At 46.5% G+C, this 15,728-nt stretch overlaps 1 protein-coding gene across 1 annotated transcript in view; it reads right to left on the minus strand.

Annotated features, from left to right (window-relative positions):
* Positions 1 to 809: 809 nt before the first annotated feature.
* Positions 810 to 15,728, minus strand: part of CAVIN4 (caveolae associated protein 4) — a 110,739-nt gene continuing 95,820 nt past the window's right edge. Inside the window, exon 2 of the mRNA XM_029589971.1 lies at positions 810 to 1,570. Within this exon, the coding sequence (XP_029445831.1) occupies positions 908 to 1,570 (663 nt within the window). The 3' untranslated portion in view covers positions 810 to 907. The remainder of the gene's footprint in view (positions 1,571 to 15,728) is intronic.

A 15,728-nucleotide genomic window follows, 5' to 3' on the forward strand; every position in this document is an offset into this window, starting at 1 on the left:
CCTCGCTGAACGACCTCCTGCAGTCGATCTCCTGCCGGCGCCATTTTCCATACGGAAAATGGCGCCAGCCATACGCGTATGGCCGGCGCCATTTTCCGTACGAAAACGATTCGCGGCGGGAAATCACTCCCTGACCCCCGCTGGACCTCCAGGAACTTTTGGCCAGCTTGTGGGGGGCCTCCTGACCCCCACGAGACTTGCCAAAAGTCCAGCGGGGGTCCGGAAGGACCTCCTGCCGTCCAATCTTTTTCGTCTATGGCCGCCGCCATTTTTCGGCGCCATTTTGGAAAATGGCGCCGGCCGAAGACGACAAGATGCAGGAGCAGGAGCCCGTTCCGGACCGCTGCCGTTCCGGACCGCCGCTGGACCCGCAGGTTATTTAAGTTATTTGGGGGGGGTTCGGGAGGGTGGGGGATTTAATTTAAAGGGTCGGGGGTGGGTTTTAGGGGGTTTTAGTGTGCCGGCTCACGATTCTAACGATTTATAACGATAAATCGTTAGAATCTGTATTGTATTGTGTTCCATAACGGTTTAAGACGATATTAAAATTATCGGACGATAATTTTAATCGTCCTAAAACGATTCACATCCCTACTCCATGATGTATAAGTGTTGTTTGTGAGGTTATTCTGCTTTGCTTTACTTTACCTTTATCATTTCCTGGCAGATTAAACAGCTTAATAAACTGCTAAATGAATTTGAATCCTATAAATTCACAAAAACCTAACAGAATGTACTTGCTATGTACATGATCCCAGGCTATTAAAATGCATAGATTATTTGAAATGTCAAAAGAACATTACAAAAAACAACTTGCACACACATGTATTTATCGAACAGTACATAATTAAACAGATTATAAACCTGTGTTTTTGCATAATCACAGCTGTTCACACTGTTTTGTTATTTATGAGGACTGTTTTAAGTCCAGTAGGGGAGCTTTATCACTTTCTGCTTTGACTTCCTGTTTCAATTCTATGTGGTCATCACTGGTTAGAGGTTTCTCCTCTAGTGGGGGTGGATCTGTCTCGGTGCTTGCTTCCTTCTTCTTCTTCACCACAGTGATCACTTCGGTGTAGGTAATCTCTTCACCAGTTGGGTCGATGGCACCACTATATAAAACAGACTCGATGCCTCCAGTCCTACTGCCTTCCTTGCCTTCAGCTCCTGTTCTTTCTCTTCCTTTCTTGTTGATATTGATCTTGAAAGCCTCCTTTTTAGGAACTGCTTTGGAAATTGATTGCTTGAACCTTTCACCAGATTGTTTCAGCCTCTCCCCCGACTGCCTTATCCTCTCTCTCCTCTCTGGTGTCACTATTCTTGTACGAATCCTGTTCACCTTCTTCCCAAAGTTTTGTCTTGTCTTCTGCATGCTTTCCTTGGAAAAAGCTTTCTTGATGTTGTCTATTCGCTTCATGCCAGATTTCTTCAGACGCGAAGCTCTGCTCTCTTGTAAGGTGTATTCCTCATCTGAAGAGAGATCTGCTGGTGGATAAAACTCATCGCTCAGTTCACCATCTACTGCCTTGTGCTTAGCAACGGTCACTCTAGTAGGACATGGAGTTTCATCCTGTGAATAAATAACACATTGAGTCATTTTTGTGCAATAAGATATATCAACAGAAAATATGAGGGTGACTGTTCTATCATTGATTTTTCATTTCAATAAACATTACAATGCCATCTTATTTGATATCTAGTGTCTACACCTACCAAGAAAAGTGATTGAAAAGGATCAAAGTGGATTTGTATTTTGGAAGTTGAAAACAATCTACGCATGAATCTAAAAGGACTATATGAATCATCAAATTAACTTTCTATCAACCAAGTTCCCCAGTAATTTATGAATGTATTTTTATAAAAGCAATTGAGCACCTACAAAATGTTGGCATGTCAAATTTGGGAAATTTTTCTGTAATATGGGGCAGATTTTCAAAGGGTTACGCATGTAACATATGCGCGAAACCACCGAAAAGCTGCCCCTGTACGCACCGAGCCTATCTTGCATAGGCTCGGCAGCGCGCAGAAGCCCCGGGACGCGCGGATGTCCTGGGGCTTTCAAAAATGGGCGGTCCGGGGGCGGGGGCATGGCGGCGGTTCAGGGGCTATCAGGGCAAGACTATCGGGGGCAGGACTCCGGCACAGCGGCCTGTGCCGGGGGATGGCGAGCAGGTGCACGCAAGTTACGCCTGCCTTGGGCAGGTGTAACTTTTTCAACAAAGGTGGGGGGGTATTTAGTTAGGGCTGGGGGTGGGTTAGATAGGGGAAGGGAGGGGAGCTGGGGGGGGCCGGAGGGAATGGGGAAAGCCATCGGGGCTCCCCTCGGGCTCGGCGTGCGCAAGGTGCACATGTGTGCTCCCCCTTGCGTGCGCTGACCCTAGATTTTATAACATGCGCACGGCAGTGCGCGCATGTTATAAAATCGGGTGTAGATTTGTTCGCCCCGGGTTGCGCGAATAAATCCACGCCCGCGCATAAGTTTAAAAATCTGGCCCAATGTGTTATTTCACTGATGTTTCTGGAGCCCCAGGGTGAACTAATACACTTAAAGGTGAATTTTAAAAGCCTGGCACATGCCAAAATCGGAGATGTGTGCTCATGTAGGGGTTACGCTCACCCATCGTATTTTAAAAGCCACCCAGATGTGAGCACATCTCCTGCAGCATGAATATCTCATGCAGATTAAAAAAGAGACATATTGTGGGTGTGGCATGGGTGTTTTGGAGTGGGGCCAAGAGATTGCATGTAATTAGCTACATGCCCGGGCATGCACCCAGGTCCAGTGCCGCACAGCTTTACTTCTACTATTGATAAAGTGTAAATCTAAATGAAGCCAATTCCAGGCATTTCAGAAAGGTTTGAGGGGTCTGGATTAACTGGGGGGAATGCAGGCTACACTGGGCGAACTGGTGGACAAACTGGTGAAAATAGTCTTGGTGTGGATGCGCAACAGTTTTTAAATTCCCTGACTTCCGCGGCCAAAACCTGATTTACGTGGCTGCGCACACACAATCTTAAAATTGGGTGCATTTATGTGCGCACCCAAGCTATTTTATAACATGCACGGATATGTGCTTGCAAGCTATAAAATCTCCAATGCCTCAGTGCATGCTAACATATGCACGTGTATGTGCACCCACTTGAAAATTACTGTTCCTATAGTGCAAATATTTGCAAGACTGATGATATCATGGCTCATTTTAATGAATTACTGTATTTTCACACAGTTGGACAAATCATGATATCAGTATGCAACTGTTTGACTATTTTTGAGTCAATTTATGTTTAGTATTGGAGGTTTATTATTGTTTTCAATTGAAATATATGATTTTGCAGTACTAGAGTGGAATGGATAATTAATTTGAAGCACATTTAAGAACTTAGTTCAGGATAATCAGTTTAAGCTGTATTCTCTTAGGGGCAGATTTTCATACTCCGCGAATAGGCCTACTTTTGTTTGCGCTCCAGGCGCAAACAAAAGTACGCTGGATTTTAGTAGATACGCGCGGAGCCGCGCGTATCTGCTAAAAACCTGGATCGGCGCGCGCAAGGCTATCGATTTTGTATAGCCGGCGCGCGCCGAGCCGCGCAGCCTACCCCCGTTCCCTCCGAGGCCGCTCTGAAATCGGAGCGGCCTCGGAGGGAACTTCCTTTTGCCCTCCCCTCACCTTCCCCTCCCTTCCCCTACCTAACCCACCCACCCGGCCCTGTCTAAGCCCCCCCCTTACCTTTGTCGGGGGATTTACGCCTCCCGGAGGGAGGCGTAAATCCCCGCGCGTCAGCGGGCCTCCTGCGCGCCGGGACGCGACCTGGGGGCGGGTCCGGAGGGCGCGGCCATGCCCCCGGGCCGCCCCGGGCCGTAGCCACGCCCCCGGGCCCGCCCCCGCCCCCGGAACGCTCCCGGAACGCTCCCGGCACGCCCCGAAAACACCGCGCGGTTCGGGCCCGCCCCCGACACGCCCCCTCCGAAAACCCCGGGACTTACGCGAGTCCTGGGGCTCTGCGCGCGCCGGTAGGCCTATGTAAAATAGGCTTACCGGCGCGCAGGGCCCTGCTCGCCTAAATCCGCCCGGTTTTGGGCGGATTTAGGCGAGCAGGGCTCTGAAAATCCGCCCCTTAGAATGTGATAGATTTTTAAAAAATACTTCCAATACAGTAGATCATTATTCAAGATCATTTCAGTAGGCAAATTTTCCCTTTTAGGGCCCAGTTCATGCAAACATTTTATAATCAAATGCCTTTTACATTTGAATCATGTTAGGACCTGGATCATGGACCCCTTGCTCTGAGGTAGAGTCTGTGCTGCTGCGAAGGAGGAAAACCCTTGTCGGTCTCTACCGTCAGATGGCGAGGCCTGTTGAAGACGTAGAGCGGCCTTCACCCTGGAAGCACGTGATCCCCCCAGGAGGAGCCCGTAGGGACACGGCCGCTGGGACTTAGGCGACTCCCTGAAGACTGAAGATGGTCTGGATGCAAGCGCCTCCAGCAGGTCGTAGGTAGTCTCTATAGAGAAGTTGAAGAAAATCCAAAAGCCAGTCCAGGGGTCGGTAACCAGAGAGCGGTCCAAAGCCAGTCCAGGGGTCGGTGTCCAGAGAGTGGTCCAAAGCCAAACCAGAGGTCGGAGTCCAAAGTGCGGTCCAAAGCCAGTCCAGGGGTTGGTGTCCAGAGAGCGGTCCAAAGCCAGTCCAGGGGTCGGTGTCCAGAGAGTGGTCCAAAGCCAAACCAGAGGTCGGAGTCCAAAGCGCAGTCCAAAGCTAGTCCAGAGGTCGGGGTCCAGAAGAATCAATCCAGCAAGGAGGGCAAAGCAGAAGCGGGACGAAGAACCAGGATACCAGGAACACAGGAACCATCGCTTGGTTCCTGTGTTCCTGGTATCCTGAGCCAGACCTCAATACCAAGGCAAGGTCTGGCTCTCAGACCTTGCCTTAAATGCAGGAGCCAGGAGGTGGAGTCCCAGGGTGAGCCATGACCATATCCGGTCATGGCTCCTTTAAATCTAGCTTCAGCCACGCGCGCGGCTCCTGACTGGGGCTGCGGCCGGTGGCCATGACGCCCGGTCGCGGGGCGCTGCGGCTGGGGTTCCTAACAGTACCCCCTCCTTTAGGCCTCCCCCGAGAAGGCTTGGGTTTACCAGGATGGGCAACATGAAAGTTCGTGAGAAGAGACTTACCCAGTTTATTCTTAGCAGGTTCCCAAGAATTCTCCTCCGGTCCAAATCCTTCCCATGATAGAAGATACTCCCATGTTTTGCCTCTTTTCCGAACATCCAGCACTTCGTGTATCCTGTAAATGGTTTCATCCTTAGCCCGAAGTTGTGGTACATCAGGAGGTTTCCGGGAAGGCCAAGTGAGGACCACGGGCTTCAAGAGGGATACATGGAAGGAATTATGGATTCGCAACGTCGCTGGTAGTCGAAGCTGATAGGTCACAGGCCCCAGTCGTCGAAGCACCAGAAAGGGCCCAATGTAACGAGGAGCCAATCGCATGGAGGGAACTCGCAGGCGGATGTGCCAGATGCTTAACCACACTTTCTCACCCGGACGGAATTGGGGTCCAGGCTGACGCCGCTTATCAGTAAAGGTCTTTGCAGAGAGGGCCGCTTTTCGAAGCATCTGTTGGGTATGGACCCATAGCCGTTTTAATTGAGCTGCCGTGAGCTGAGCTGCCGGAGATGGGACCATTAACAGCAAAGGTAATGGGGGTCTGGGTTGTCTGCCAAAGACGATCTGAAAAGGGGAAGCCCCCGTAGAAACACAGGCGTGAGAATTGTGGGAAAATTCAGCCCAAGACAGAAGAGTCGCCCAATCATCCTGACAAGAATTGACGTATAATCGTAAAAACTGTTTCAATCCACGATTTGTGCGTTCAGCCTGTCCATTGGCTTGCGGGTGAAAGGCGGTGGTAAAGTCCAGAGCAATGTGAAATTTTTTACAGAGATTGTGCCAGTAATGAACTGTAAACTGAGGGCCCCCGATCAGAAACAATGTGTAGCGGAAGACCGTGAAATCTGAAGATATGGCGCATAAACAGCTGGGCCAAACAAGGAGCAGATGGGAGGGAGGGTAGTGGGATAAAGTGGGCCATTTTAGAAAACCGATCCACTACTACCCATATAACGGTGTTGCCCTCCGAGGACGGAAGATCCACAATGAAATCTGTGGAGATGTGTGTCCAAGGTTTCGAAGGAGCTGGTAATGGTTGCAACAGTCCTTGTGTTCTCCCTGTAGGAATCTTATGTTGTGCACAAGTTGGACAGGAGGCCACATAAGCTTGTATGTCCTTGCACATACCCGGCCACCAATAGTGCTGCTGTAGAAGTGCCTGAGTCCGAGCTCATCCAGGGTGTCCGGCCAGCAGAGAGTCATGTCCCCAGGCTAACACTTTATTACATAGTCTCTTGGGGACCACTGTTTTCCCAGGTGGTACTGTGAAGGTTGCGGCCAAGCTGATACAGGCTGGGTCAATAATATGTTGGATAGGTTCTTCCATATCCTCTGCCGAGAAGGATCGAGACAAGGCATCTGCCTTAATATTCTTGTTAGCAGGCCGATAACGTAGTTCGAAATTAAAACGTGTAAAGAACAATGCCCATCGAGCTTGGCGAGGGTTCAGATGTTGGGCCTGTTGAAGGTATACCAAATTTTTATGGTCAGTGTAAACTGTGATACGGTGCTGAGCTCCCTCCAGCCACTGTCGCCATTCTTCAAAGGCTAGCTTGATGGCAAGAAGTTCTTTGTCGCCGATGGAGTAATTCCGTTCAGCCGACGAGAATTTCCTAGAGTAATAAGAGCAGGGATGAGATGTTCCCGTAGTGTCGTTCTGGCTTAGGACGGCCCCTACTCCTTCAGCGGAGGCATCCACTTCAACTACAAACGGGCATCTAGGATCCAGATGCCGCAAGCATGGTTTCTTGAGGAACGAGCTCTTGAGCACCCGAAATGCCTCCTCTGCCTCTGGAGGCCAAGCTTTAATATTAGCGCCTTTGCGTGTAAGAGCCGTGAGAGATGCTGCTAATTTGGAGAAATTTAGAATAAAACTGCGGTAGTAGTTAGCAAAGCCAAGGAAGTGTTGCAGCGCACGTAATCCATTGGGTTGAGGCCATTCTTGGATATATTTTAATTTGGACGAATCCATCTGAAAGCCTTGTTTAGAAATTATATACCCCAAGAATGGTAAGGACTCTTGTTCGAAAATGCATTTTTCGAGCTTGGCATAGAGATGATTTTCTCCTAAACATTGTAACAATAGGATGACATGTTGTCTATGCATCTGTAAATTCTGAGAGAAAATCAAAATGTCATCTAGATAGACTACAACACATACATATAGCAGATTCCTGAATATCTCATTAATGAAATGTTGAAATACCGCCAGAGCGTTAGTTAACCCAAAGGGTATGACTAAATATTCATAATGTCCATCCCTGGTGTTAAATGCCGTCTTCCACTCATCCCCCTCTCGAATCCTGATGAGATTGTACGCTCCTCGAAGGTCTAATTTCGAGAAAATCTTGGCTCCTTGTAAACGGTCAAAGAGTTCCGCTATGAGTGGTAACAGATACCGGTCCTTGATAGTAATGGCATTAAGCCCACGGAAGTCAATGCATGGACGCAGAGTCCCATCTTTTTTCCCAACAAAAAAGAAACCAACCCCAGCTGGAGACTTAGAGCGTCTGATGAAACCTTTCTGTAGGTTGTCCTGAATATATTCCGACATAGCTCGGGTCTCCAGGGCGGACAATGAATAAACCCTTCCCCGAGGCGGGGTGGTACCAGGAATCAGGTTGATGCTACAATCGTACTCACAATGTGGAGGCAAAATGTCTGCAGCTTTTTTGGAGAAGACGTCTGAAAATTGCTGGTACTGTGAAGGCAGACCCTCCAGCCACGAAGTACAGATGTCTACAAGATGGGTTGGATCCGGAGGTACAAGTCCCCTGACAATTTGATCCCCAGCTGACTAGTTTCAAAGATGTCCAGTCGAACTGTGGGTTGTGTTGCTGTAACCATGGAATGCCAAGGACTATAGGGTGGATAGCTCTCTGAATGACATAGAAAGAGATGCTTTCGGAGTGGTTCGGAGAAATGTGGCATTCCATCGGAACGGTGTGATGAGTTATCCTCCCTGGCAGGGGATCTCCATGAATGAAAGAGATAATCAACGGCTTCGGACATAAGCACGTGGGAATGTATAATTGCTTTACCACATCCTGTAGAATAAAATTTCCACCAGCTCCAGAATCTATTAAGGCTAGTGTGAAGAATTGATGTTTTTCAAACCCCAGGGCAACATGCAGAGTTAGTGGGGGAGCAAGAGAGGTGATGCCTAGGGTTACTCCCCCTATGGAGTCTAGGCTTTGGAGTTTTCCCGGACGTGTTGGACAACGGGCAATAAGATGACCCGCCTCTCCGCAGTAGAGGCAAAGACCTGCTTTGCGGCGTCTTAGCCTTTCTTCTGGAGAAAGTGGGCCCCGACCCAACTGCATGGGTTCTTCAGTAGCTCCTTCAGACTTAGGGGCGGTTTGGAATATCGGAACCGGACGAGAGGAAGCGGCACCTGTTATGTGCTTCCTCGTACTTGATCCTTCCCGTGCTCTCTCCTGTAGCCGTCGATCGATTCGAGTTACTAAATCTACGATAGAGTCCAAAGATTGAGGTAACTCTCGGGCTGCCATTTCGTCTTTTATTCTGGGTGACAGGCCCTCTAAAAATATGGCCCAGAGACAGTTCTCCTCCCAATGGAGTTCGGATGCCAGGGTCCTGAATTCGATGGTATAATCTGCCAACAGTCTCCCTCCCTGCCGAAGTTGTAGAAGTTTGGAGCCAGCGACTACTTGTCTCCCTGGATCGTCGAACACGGCTTGAAATAGTTCTAAGAATTTAGATAAATCTTGTAAGACTGGATCTGACTGTCGCCAGAACGGAGAAGCCCAGGCAAGAGCCTTACCCTCCAATAATGACAGGATATATGTCGTTTTGGTGAGATCATCTGGGAACAGGGAAGCTTGCAGATGGAAGTGCATACTGCACTGGTCGAGAAATCCTTGACACGATCGAGAATCTCCAGCGTAGCGTGGAGGAGTTGGTAGAGGAATCACAGTCCGGGTATTACTCTGTACCACCGGAGGTACAGGTGGTGGAACAGCCTGAGCTGCAGCCACAGAATCCATTCGGGCGTTAAGTCTTTCTAAGGACACTGCCATGGATTCTAAGATACGTTGTTGCTCCATGACCTTCTGGGCTAATCCGGGAATAGCCTGCCGGGCTGAGGCCTCTGTCGGGTCCATGGTCTTGGTATTCTGTTAGGACCTGGAGCGTGGACCCTTGTTCTGAGGTAGAGTCTGTGCTGCTGTGAAGGAGGAAAACCCTCGTCGGTCTCTACCGTCAGATGGCGAGGCCTGTTGAAGACGTAGAGCGGCCTTCACCCTGGAAGCACGTGATCCCCCCAGGAGGAGCCCATAGGGACACGGCCGCTGGGACTTAGGCGACTCCCTGAAGACTGAAGATGGTGTGGATGCAGGCGCCTCCTGCAGGTTGTGGGTTCCAGACGGCTGGCGCCTCCAGCAGGTTGTAGGTAGTCTCTATAGAGAAGTTGAAGAAAAATCCAAAAGCCAGTCCAGGGGTCGGTAACCAGAGGAGCGGTCCAAAGCCATTCCAGGGGGTCGGTGTCCAGAGAGCGGTCCAAAGCCAAACCAGAGGTCGGAGTCCAAAGTGCGGTCCAAAGCCAGTCCAGGGGTCGGTGTCCAGAGAGCGGTCCAAAGCCAAACCAGAGGTCGGAGTCCAAAGCGCTGTCCAAAGCCAGTCCAGAGGTCGGGGTCCAGAAGAATCAATCCAACAAGGAGGGCAAAGCAGAAGCGGGACGCAGAACCAGGATACCAGGAACACAGGAACCAAGCGAAGACCTCAATACCAAGGCAAGGTCTGGCTCTCAGACCTTGCCTTAAATGCAGGAGCCAGGACGTGGAGTCCCAGGGTGAGCCATGACCATATCCGGTCATGGCTCCTTTAAATCTCGCTTCAGCCGTGCATGCGGCTCCTAGAGAGCTGAGGGGGAGGAGTTAGACTGCCGAGCACTAGGCGGCCATGCGGGACCGCAGCAGCCCCCGCAAACACCCGAACCGGACCTTCCTGCGCCGCGGGAGCCTCCAGCGCTCCCGGTGAGTATCTGGTGTGTCATGAACGCCGACCTGACTCTGACCGGGGCCCGCCGCGGCCGGCAGCCATGACGCCCGGTCGCAGGGTGCCGCGGCCGGGGTTCCTAACAAATCAGGCCCTTAGAACTTATTGCCATAGGCAATGAACAGTTCTAATTTCTTAGTGAAGCAAGCCTGTAACACTTAATAACATTATTCTGAAAGATGCTATATAATTATATATGCAGTTAATCTGTAGCTTCACATTTTATAGGTATTTGCCAACAGTGAAGAAACAACAAAACTAGCAGGCTGAATGATCTCCAGTGAATATCAAGAAGATATAAGATAACAAATAACAAATTGATTCCAAAAATCATAATTTCTTAAGGACTATTTCACCCCTATTATTAGATACATTTTACTCATATTTCATGATTTAAAAGAACACAAAAGAGCTTTACAGAATAAAGAAAATGACTGATTACCAGCATAGACCAATTGTCTCATTTAAAATAATTGTTATGGTTATACTTATTTACAAGAAATTTGATAATTCATCAATCTATTTTGGAATTTGAAAGACTCAAGTAATTTTTCTGTGTATTACATGATCAAGAATGAATGCTTTGCTATTTCTTTCAGTTGCCCAGTTTTCTATGTATGAAATATTCATAATTTAAGGATGTGTGTTCAATTGTACTACCATAGTGAAGGTACCTTGCTTACAAATGTGTTTACTAAAGTGACTGTCATAATTCATATTTGATTTGGTTTTCATGATCACTCATATTATAATAAGAGAGAAATTCTGCCAACATAAGAACATAATGATGTGCTATGTTGAGGCAGACCAATAGTTCATTTAGGTCAGTATCCTGTCTCCAACAGTGGCCGATCTGGGTCACATGTAAGTACCTGACAGATTCAAATAGGGAGGTCTATTCCATGTTGCTCACTCCCAGAAGTGACAGCAAACCCCAACCCTTGGATGGACCATTTTGGTCTTTATCTGCCATCATTTACTATATTTCTATCTTACCTGGCTAATGAACCTGTCCACTATGAATTTTTCCAAATCTATTTTAAAACCTACCTGTACTACCATCCTTATATCCTCCAACAACAAATTTTATAGCTTTATAGGATAACTTTAATACATGCGTGCATACACCCATATGTGTGTGTGTATATATATATATATATATATATATATATATATATATATATGGGCACGCACAAAACTGCTACAGTATTTTATAACCCGAGCTTATACAATGTACACAGGTTATAAAATACACATAAATGTACCCAGGGACATATGTGTGCATATAAAAAATGTGAAAATACATTTTTGCACTTATCCAGATAAATTCCAAGTTATCTGACTAAGTAGCAGCACCTATTTGGATAAATACCGATTTATTCAGCTAAGCAGCAGCAAAGTTGCTATTTAGCCAGATAAGTCTTAAAACACGGCTTATAGAGCTAAATTAGGTAAGTAGATAAGATGTGTGCGCAACTGGTATACCCGTATATTTTTATGTCTAATTTTAAAGTGATCAAAAATCAACACACAAGAGGGCAGAACTATATTCAAATCTGAATGTCAAAATATCATTTCTCAAAAAAGCATTTCTCAAAAAGCATTTAAATTAAGAAAGACAGTATCAGAAGACCGTGCTTATAGTTTTAATCTACTGCTCGCCCGCAATGGGCCCCAGGCAGTATCAGCCTTTTAAGCACTGTAACTGTAATCATTTAGGGCCGGATTTTAAAAGCCCTGCGTGCGTAAATCCGGATGGATTTATGCGCGCAGGGCACTCGCGCACCGGCACGCCTATTTTGCATAGGCTGCCGGCGCGCGCACAGCCCGGGACTTACGGGCGTCCCGGGGCTTCGTAAAGGGGGCGGGGGAGGGGCGTGTCCAGGGTCAGGGGGTGGTTCGGGGCGGGACCGGGGGCATGGCGCCGGCCCGGGGGTGTGTCGCCGGCCCGGGGGCGTGGTTGAGGCCTCCGGACCAGCCCCCGGGTCGGGTGATGGCACACCAGCAGCCCGCTGGCGCGCGCAGATTTACGCCTGCTTTCAGCAGGCGTAAATCTGCCAACAAAGGTGGGGGGGGGGTTAGATAGGGCCAGGGGGGTGAGTTAGGTAGGGGAAGGGAGGGGAAGGTGTGGGGGGGTGGAAAAAAAGTTCCCTCCGAGGCCGCTCCTATTTCGGAGCGGCCTCGGAGGGAACAGGCAGCGCGCGCCAGGCTCGGCATGCGCAAGTTGCACAAATGTGCACCCCCTTGCGCGCGCCGACCCCGGATTTTATAAGATACGCGCGGCTACGTGCGTATCTTATAAAATCCAGCATACTTTTGTTTGCGCATGGTGTGCGAACAAAAGTACGCGCTCGCGCAAATTTATAAAATCTACTCCTTACTGTCTTCTTTTCCATTATAAACATTTGTATTAATTTTATTGAAAAACATATTATTTCAATTATACCAATACATCTAACACCTAATTTTTATCTGAATTTACAAAAACAAGAATACTTAGCCGGATCAGATGTTCACCACTTCCACCCACTTCAAAATTGCTTAAATGGCTCAAAAGCTCAATACTTTCACTCGACATAGGCCATGTTTCGCCTGACAAGCCTTCATCAGGGACGAATGTCATGATTATGTTCTACTGGATGCCGTAGGCAAATATTCTCTTATCCTAAAACAAAAATAACAATAATCATCTTACACCCACAAACCACCCAATAACAATCTCTTAAAGACTCTTACATCTTCTTAAAGATTCTTACATCTCCCACGATCTAAAGAACTCTAAGAAAACTCTAAAGAGTGCATTGAAAAACAACTCTAAAAAGAGCATTGGAAAACAACTCACCAGAGTAGTACCCCACCCACTGTCTCGCCCAACTCAGGAACAATTAATGGCGCCCTGGCGTGCAAACATTTCCAAGCATTGAATACCGGTAGTTTAAATGCCTCACCCAAATGACGTCATCGGAAAAGGCCAGTTCTAAATGTTCTAAATGTTTGCATGCCAAGGCGCCATTATTTGTTCCTGAGTTGGGAGAGACAGTGAGTATTCCTCTGGTGAGTTGTTTTCCAATGCTCTTTTTAGAGTTGTTTTTCAATGCTCTCTTTAGAGTTTTCTTAGAGTTCTTTAGATCATAGGAGATGTAAGAATCTTTAAGAGGATGTAAGAGTCTTTAAGAGAGTATTAGTTGGGTAGAGTTTGTGGGTGTAAGATGATTATTGTTATTTTTGTTTTTAGGATAAGAGAATATTTTAGGATAAGAGAATATTTGTCTACGGCATCCATAATCATGACATTCGCCCCTGATGAAGGCTTGTCAGCCGAAACATGGCCCATGTCGGGTGAAAGTATTGAGCTTTTGAGTCATTTAAGCAATTTTGAACTGGGTGGAAGTGGTGAACGTCTGATCCAGCTAAGTATTTTTGTTTTTAATACATGAAAAATTAAAATTCAGATAAAAATTAGGTGCTAGATGTGTTGGTATAATTGAAATAATACATTTTTCAATAAAATTAATAAAAATGTTTATAATGAATAAGAAGACAGTAAATGATTACAGTTACAGTGCTTAAAAAGCTGTTACTGCCTGGGGCCCATTGCAGGCGAGAGACAGTGGATTAAAACTATAAGCACGGTCTTCTGATACTGTCTTTCTTAATTTAAATGCTTTTTGAGAAATAATTTTTCGAGAAATGATATTTTGACATTCAGATTTGAATATAGTTCTGCCCTCTCGTGTGTTGGTTTTTTGATACTTTGAGAGGAGGTTGCTTCTGTTTTTGTAATTTTAAAGTGATACATGAGTAGATTTAACACACATACACTACATGCATTTACCCCAAAAAGTCAGCTTCTACACATATAAGTCGGGACATTTTCTAACATCTGCATGGCAATGAAATGACCAGTTTAACCAATTAATCTACTAGTTTGCCCAATCCATCTGCAGGTCATCGAAATTCTCCTACATCTTTAGCCTGAAGTTCCCCCCATTTCACCAAGTCCCCCTATCCAGTCAATATTTCACTTTTAAGATGTTTACGATCACGTACTCCAGATATTGTGCAGGAGTAAATATGTGCAAGTAAGCCACCAAATTTACTTGCGCAAATTGGTTATAAAACAGCAACTTACTCGTGTAAATGTTGGCCCTGCCTCAGAATAGCCAGGTCTGCCCCTTTTTTACACATGCAGATTTGCTCACAGACCCTGATTTATACATGTATTTTGAGGTTTATAAAATTGTATTTACTTGTGCATATGCTATTTTACACATGTAACTGCACATTTTTACTTGCGGAACTTTGAAAATTCACCTTTAATTGGTCAGTAACTAAAAAAATACTTTCTTAAATTACTTTCTAATGTGCTACTAGTTAGTCCAGGTACCTGAAAAGCTAAGCAGCTCTTTCCCTATTAACTTGCTCCACACCACTCATAATTTTATAAACCTCTATCATATCCCCTGTAAGTCGTCTCTTCTCTAAGCTGAACAGCCCAAACCTGTTAAGCCTTTATCCTTTATAATTCTTGTTGCCCTTGTCTGTACTCAGTTCTTTAATATCTTTTTTTAGATGGTTCAATTAGAACTGCACACAATACTCATGGCAAAGTTGCACCATGTGTATATATATATATATACAGAGGCATTATGATATTCTAAATTTTATTATTTAATGAATAAGTTAAACAACACTGATCGCCGTACAGCTCCCTGAGGCACTCAATTATTCACCTCTATCCACTGGGAAAACTGACCATTTAGTTCTACTCTGTTTCCTATCATTTAACCAATTACCAATTCACAACAGACCATTCCTTCCTATCCCATTATGTTTTAATGTCCTCAGGGGTCTCTCATGAGGCACTTTATCAAATGCCTTCTGAAAATCCAAATGCACTACATTGATGACACACTCATATCCACATGCTTAATTATATCAGAGAGTTCTAGTAGATTAGTAAGGCACATCTTCCCTTTGCTTCATCCATGGGTCTTTTTCCCATTAAGGCATTTTATTTTGTTTTTCAAGATTTATGTACTTTGATGTTGGCTTACTTATGTGACCCTGGCTTTGCCTGTCACTAAGATTCTCATTTTTCTAGCATAGAGAGTGGGAGGGGGGGGGTTCATTTTTTAGAATGCCCCCTTTGCTTACAAAAGCCATAAATAAAGGCATAATGAGCTTGTGCAAATTATCATCCAGTTACTAAACCATGTACTAATTAGGATCTGTACACTATGGGCCAGATTTTTAAACCTGCACGCACAAATCAACACCCAATTTTATAACATATGCAAGTTATAAAACCCGGGGTCGACGCGCACAAGGGGGTGCACACTTGTGGACCCTGCACGCGCCGAGCCCTAGGGGAGCCCCGATTGCTTTCCCTGTTCCCTCCGAGGCCGCTCTGAAATTGGAGCGGCCTTGGAGGGAACTTTCCTTCTGACCCCCCCCCCCCACCTTCCCCTCCCTTCCCCTACCTAACCCGCCCCCCAGCCCTATCTAAAACTCCCCCTAACCTTTGTTGGCGAAGTTGCACCTGCTTCT

The sequence above is a fragment of the Rhinatrema bivittatum genome, chromosome 2 (assembly GCF_901001135.1).
Source record: "Rhinatrema bivittatum chromosome 2, aRhiBiv1.1, whole genome shotgun sequence".
Taxonomy (NCBI): domain Eukaryota; kingdom Metazoa; phylum Chordata; class Amphibia; order Gymnophiona; family Rhinatrematidae; genus Rhinatrema; species Rhinatrema bivittatum.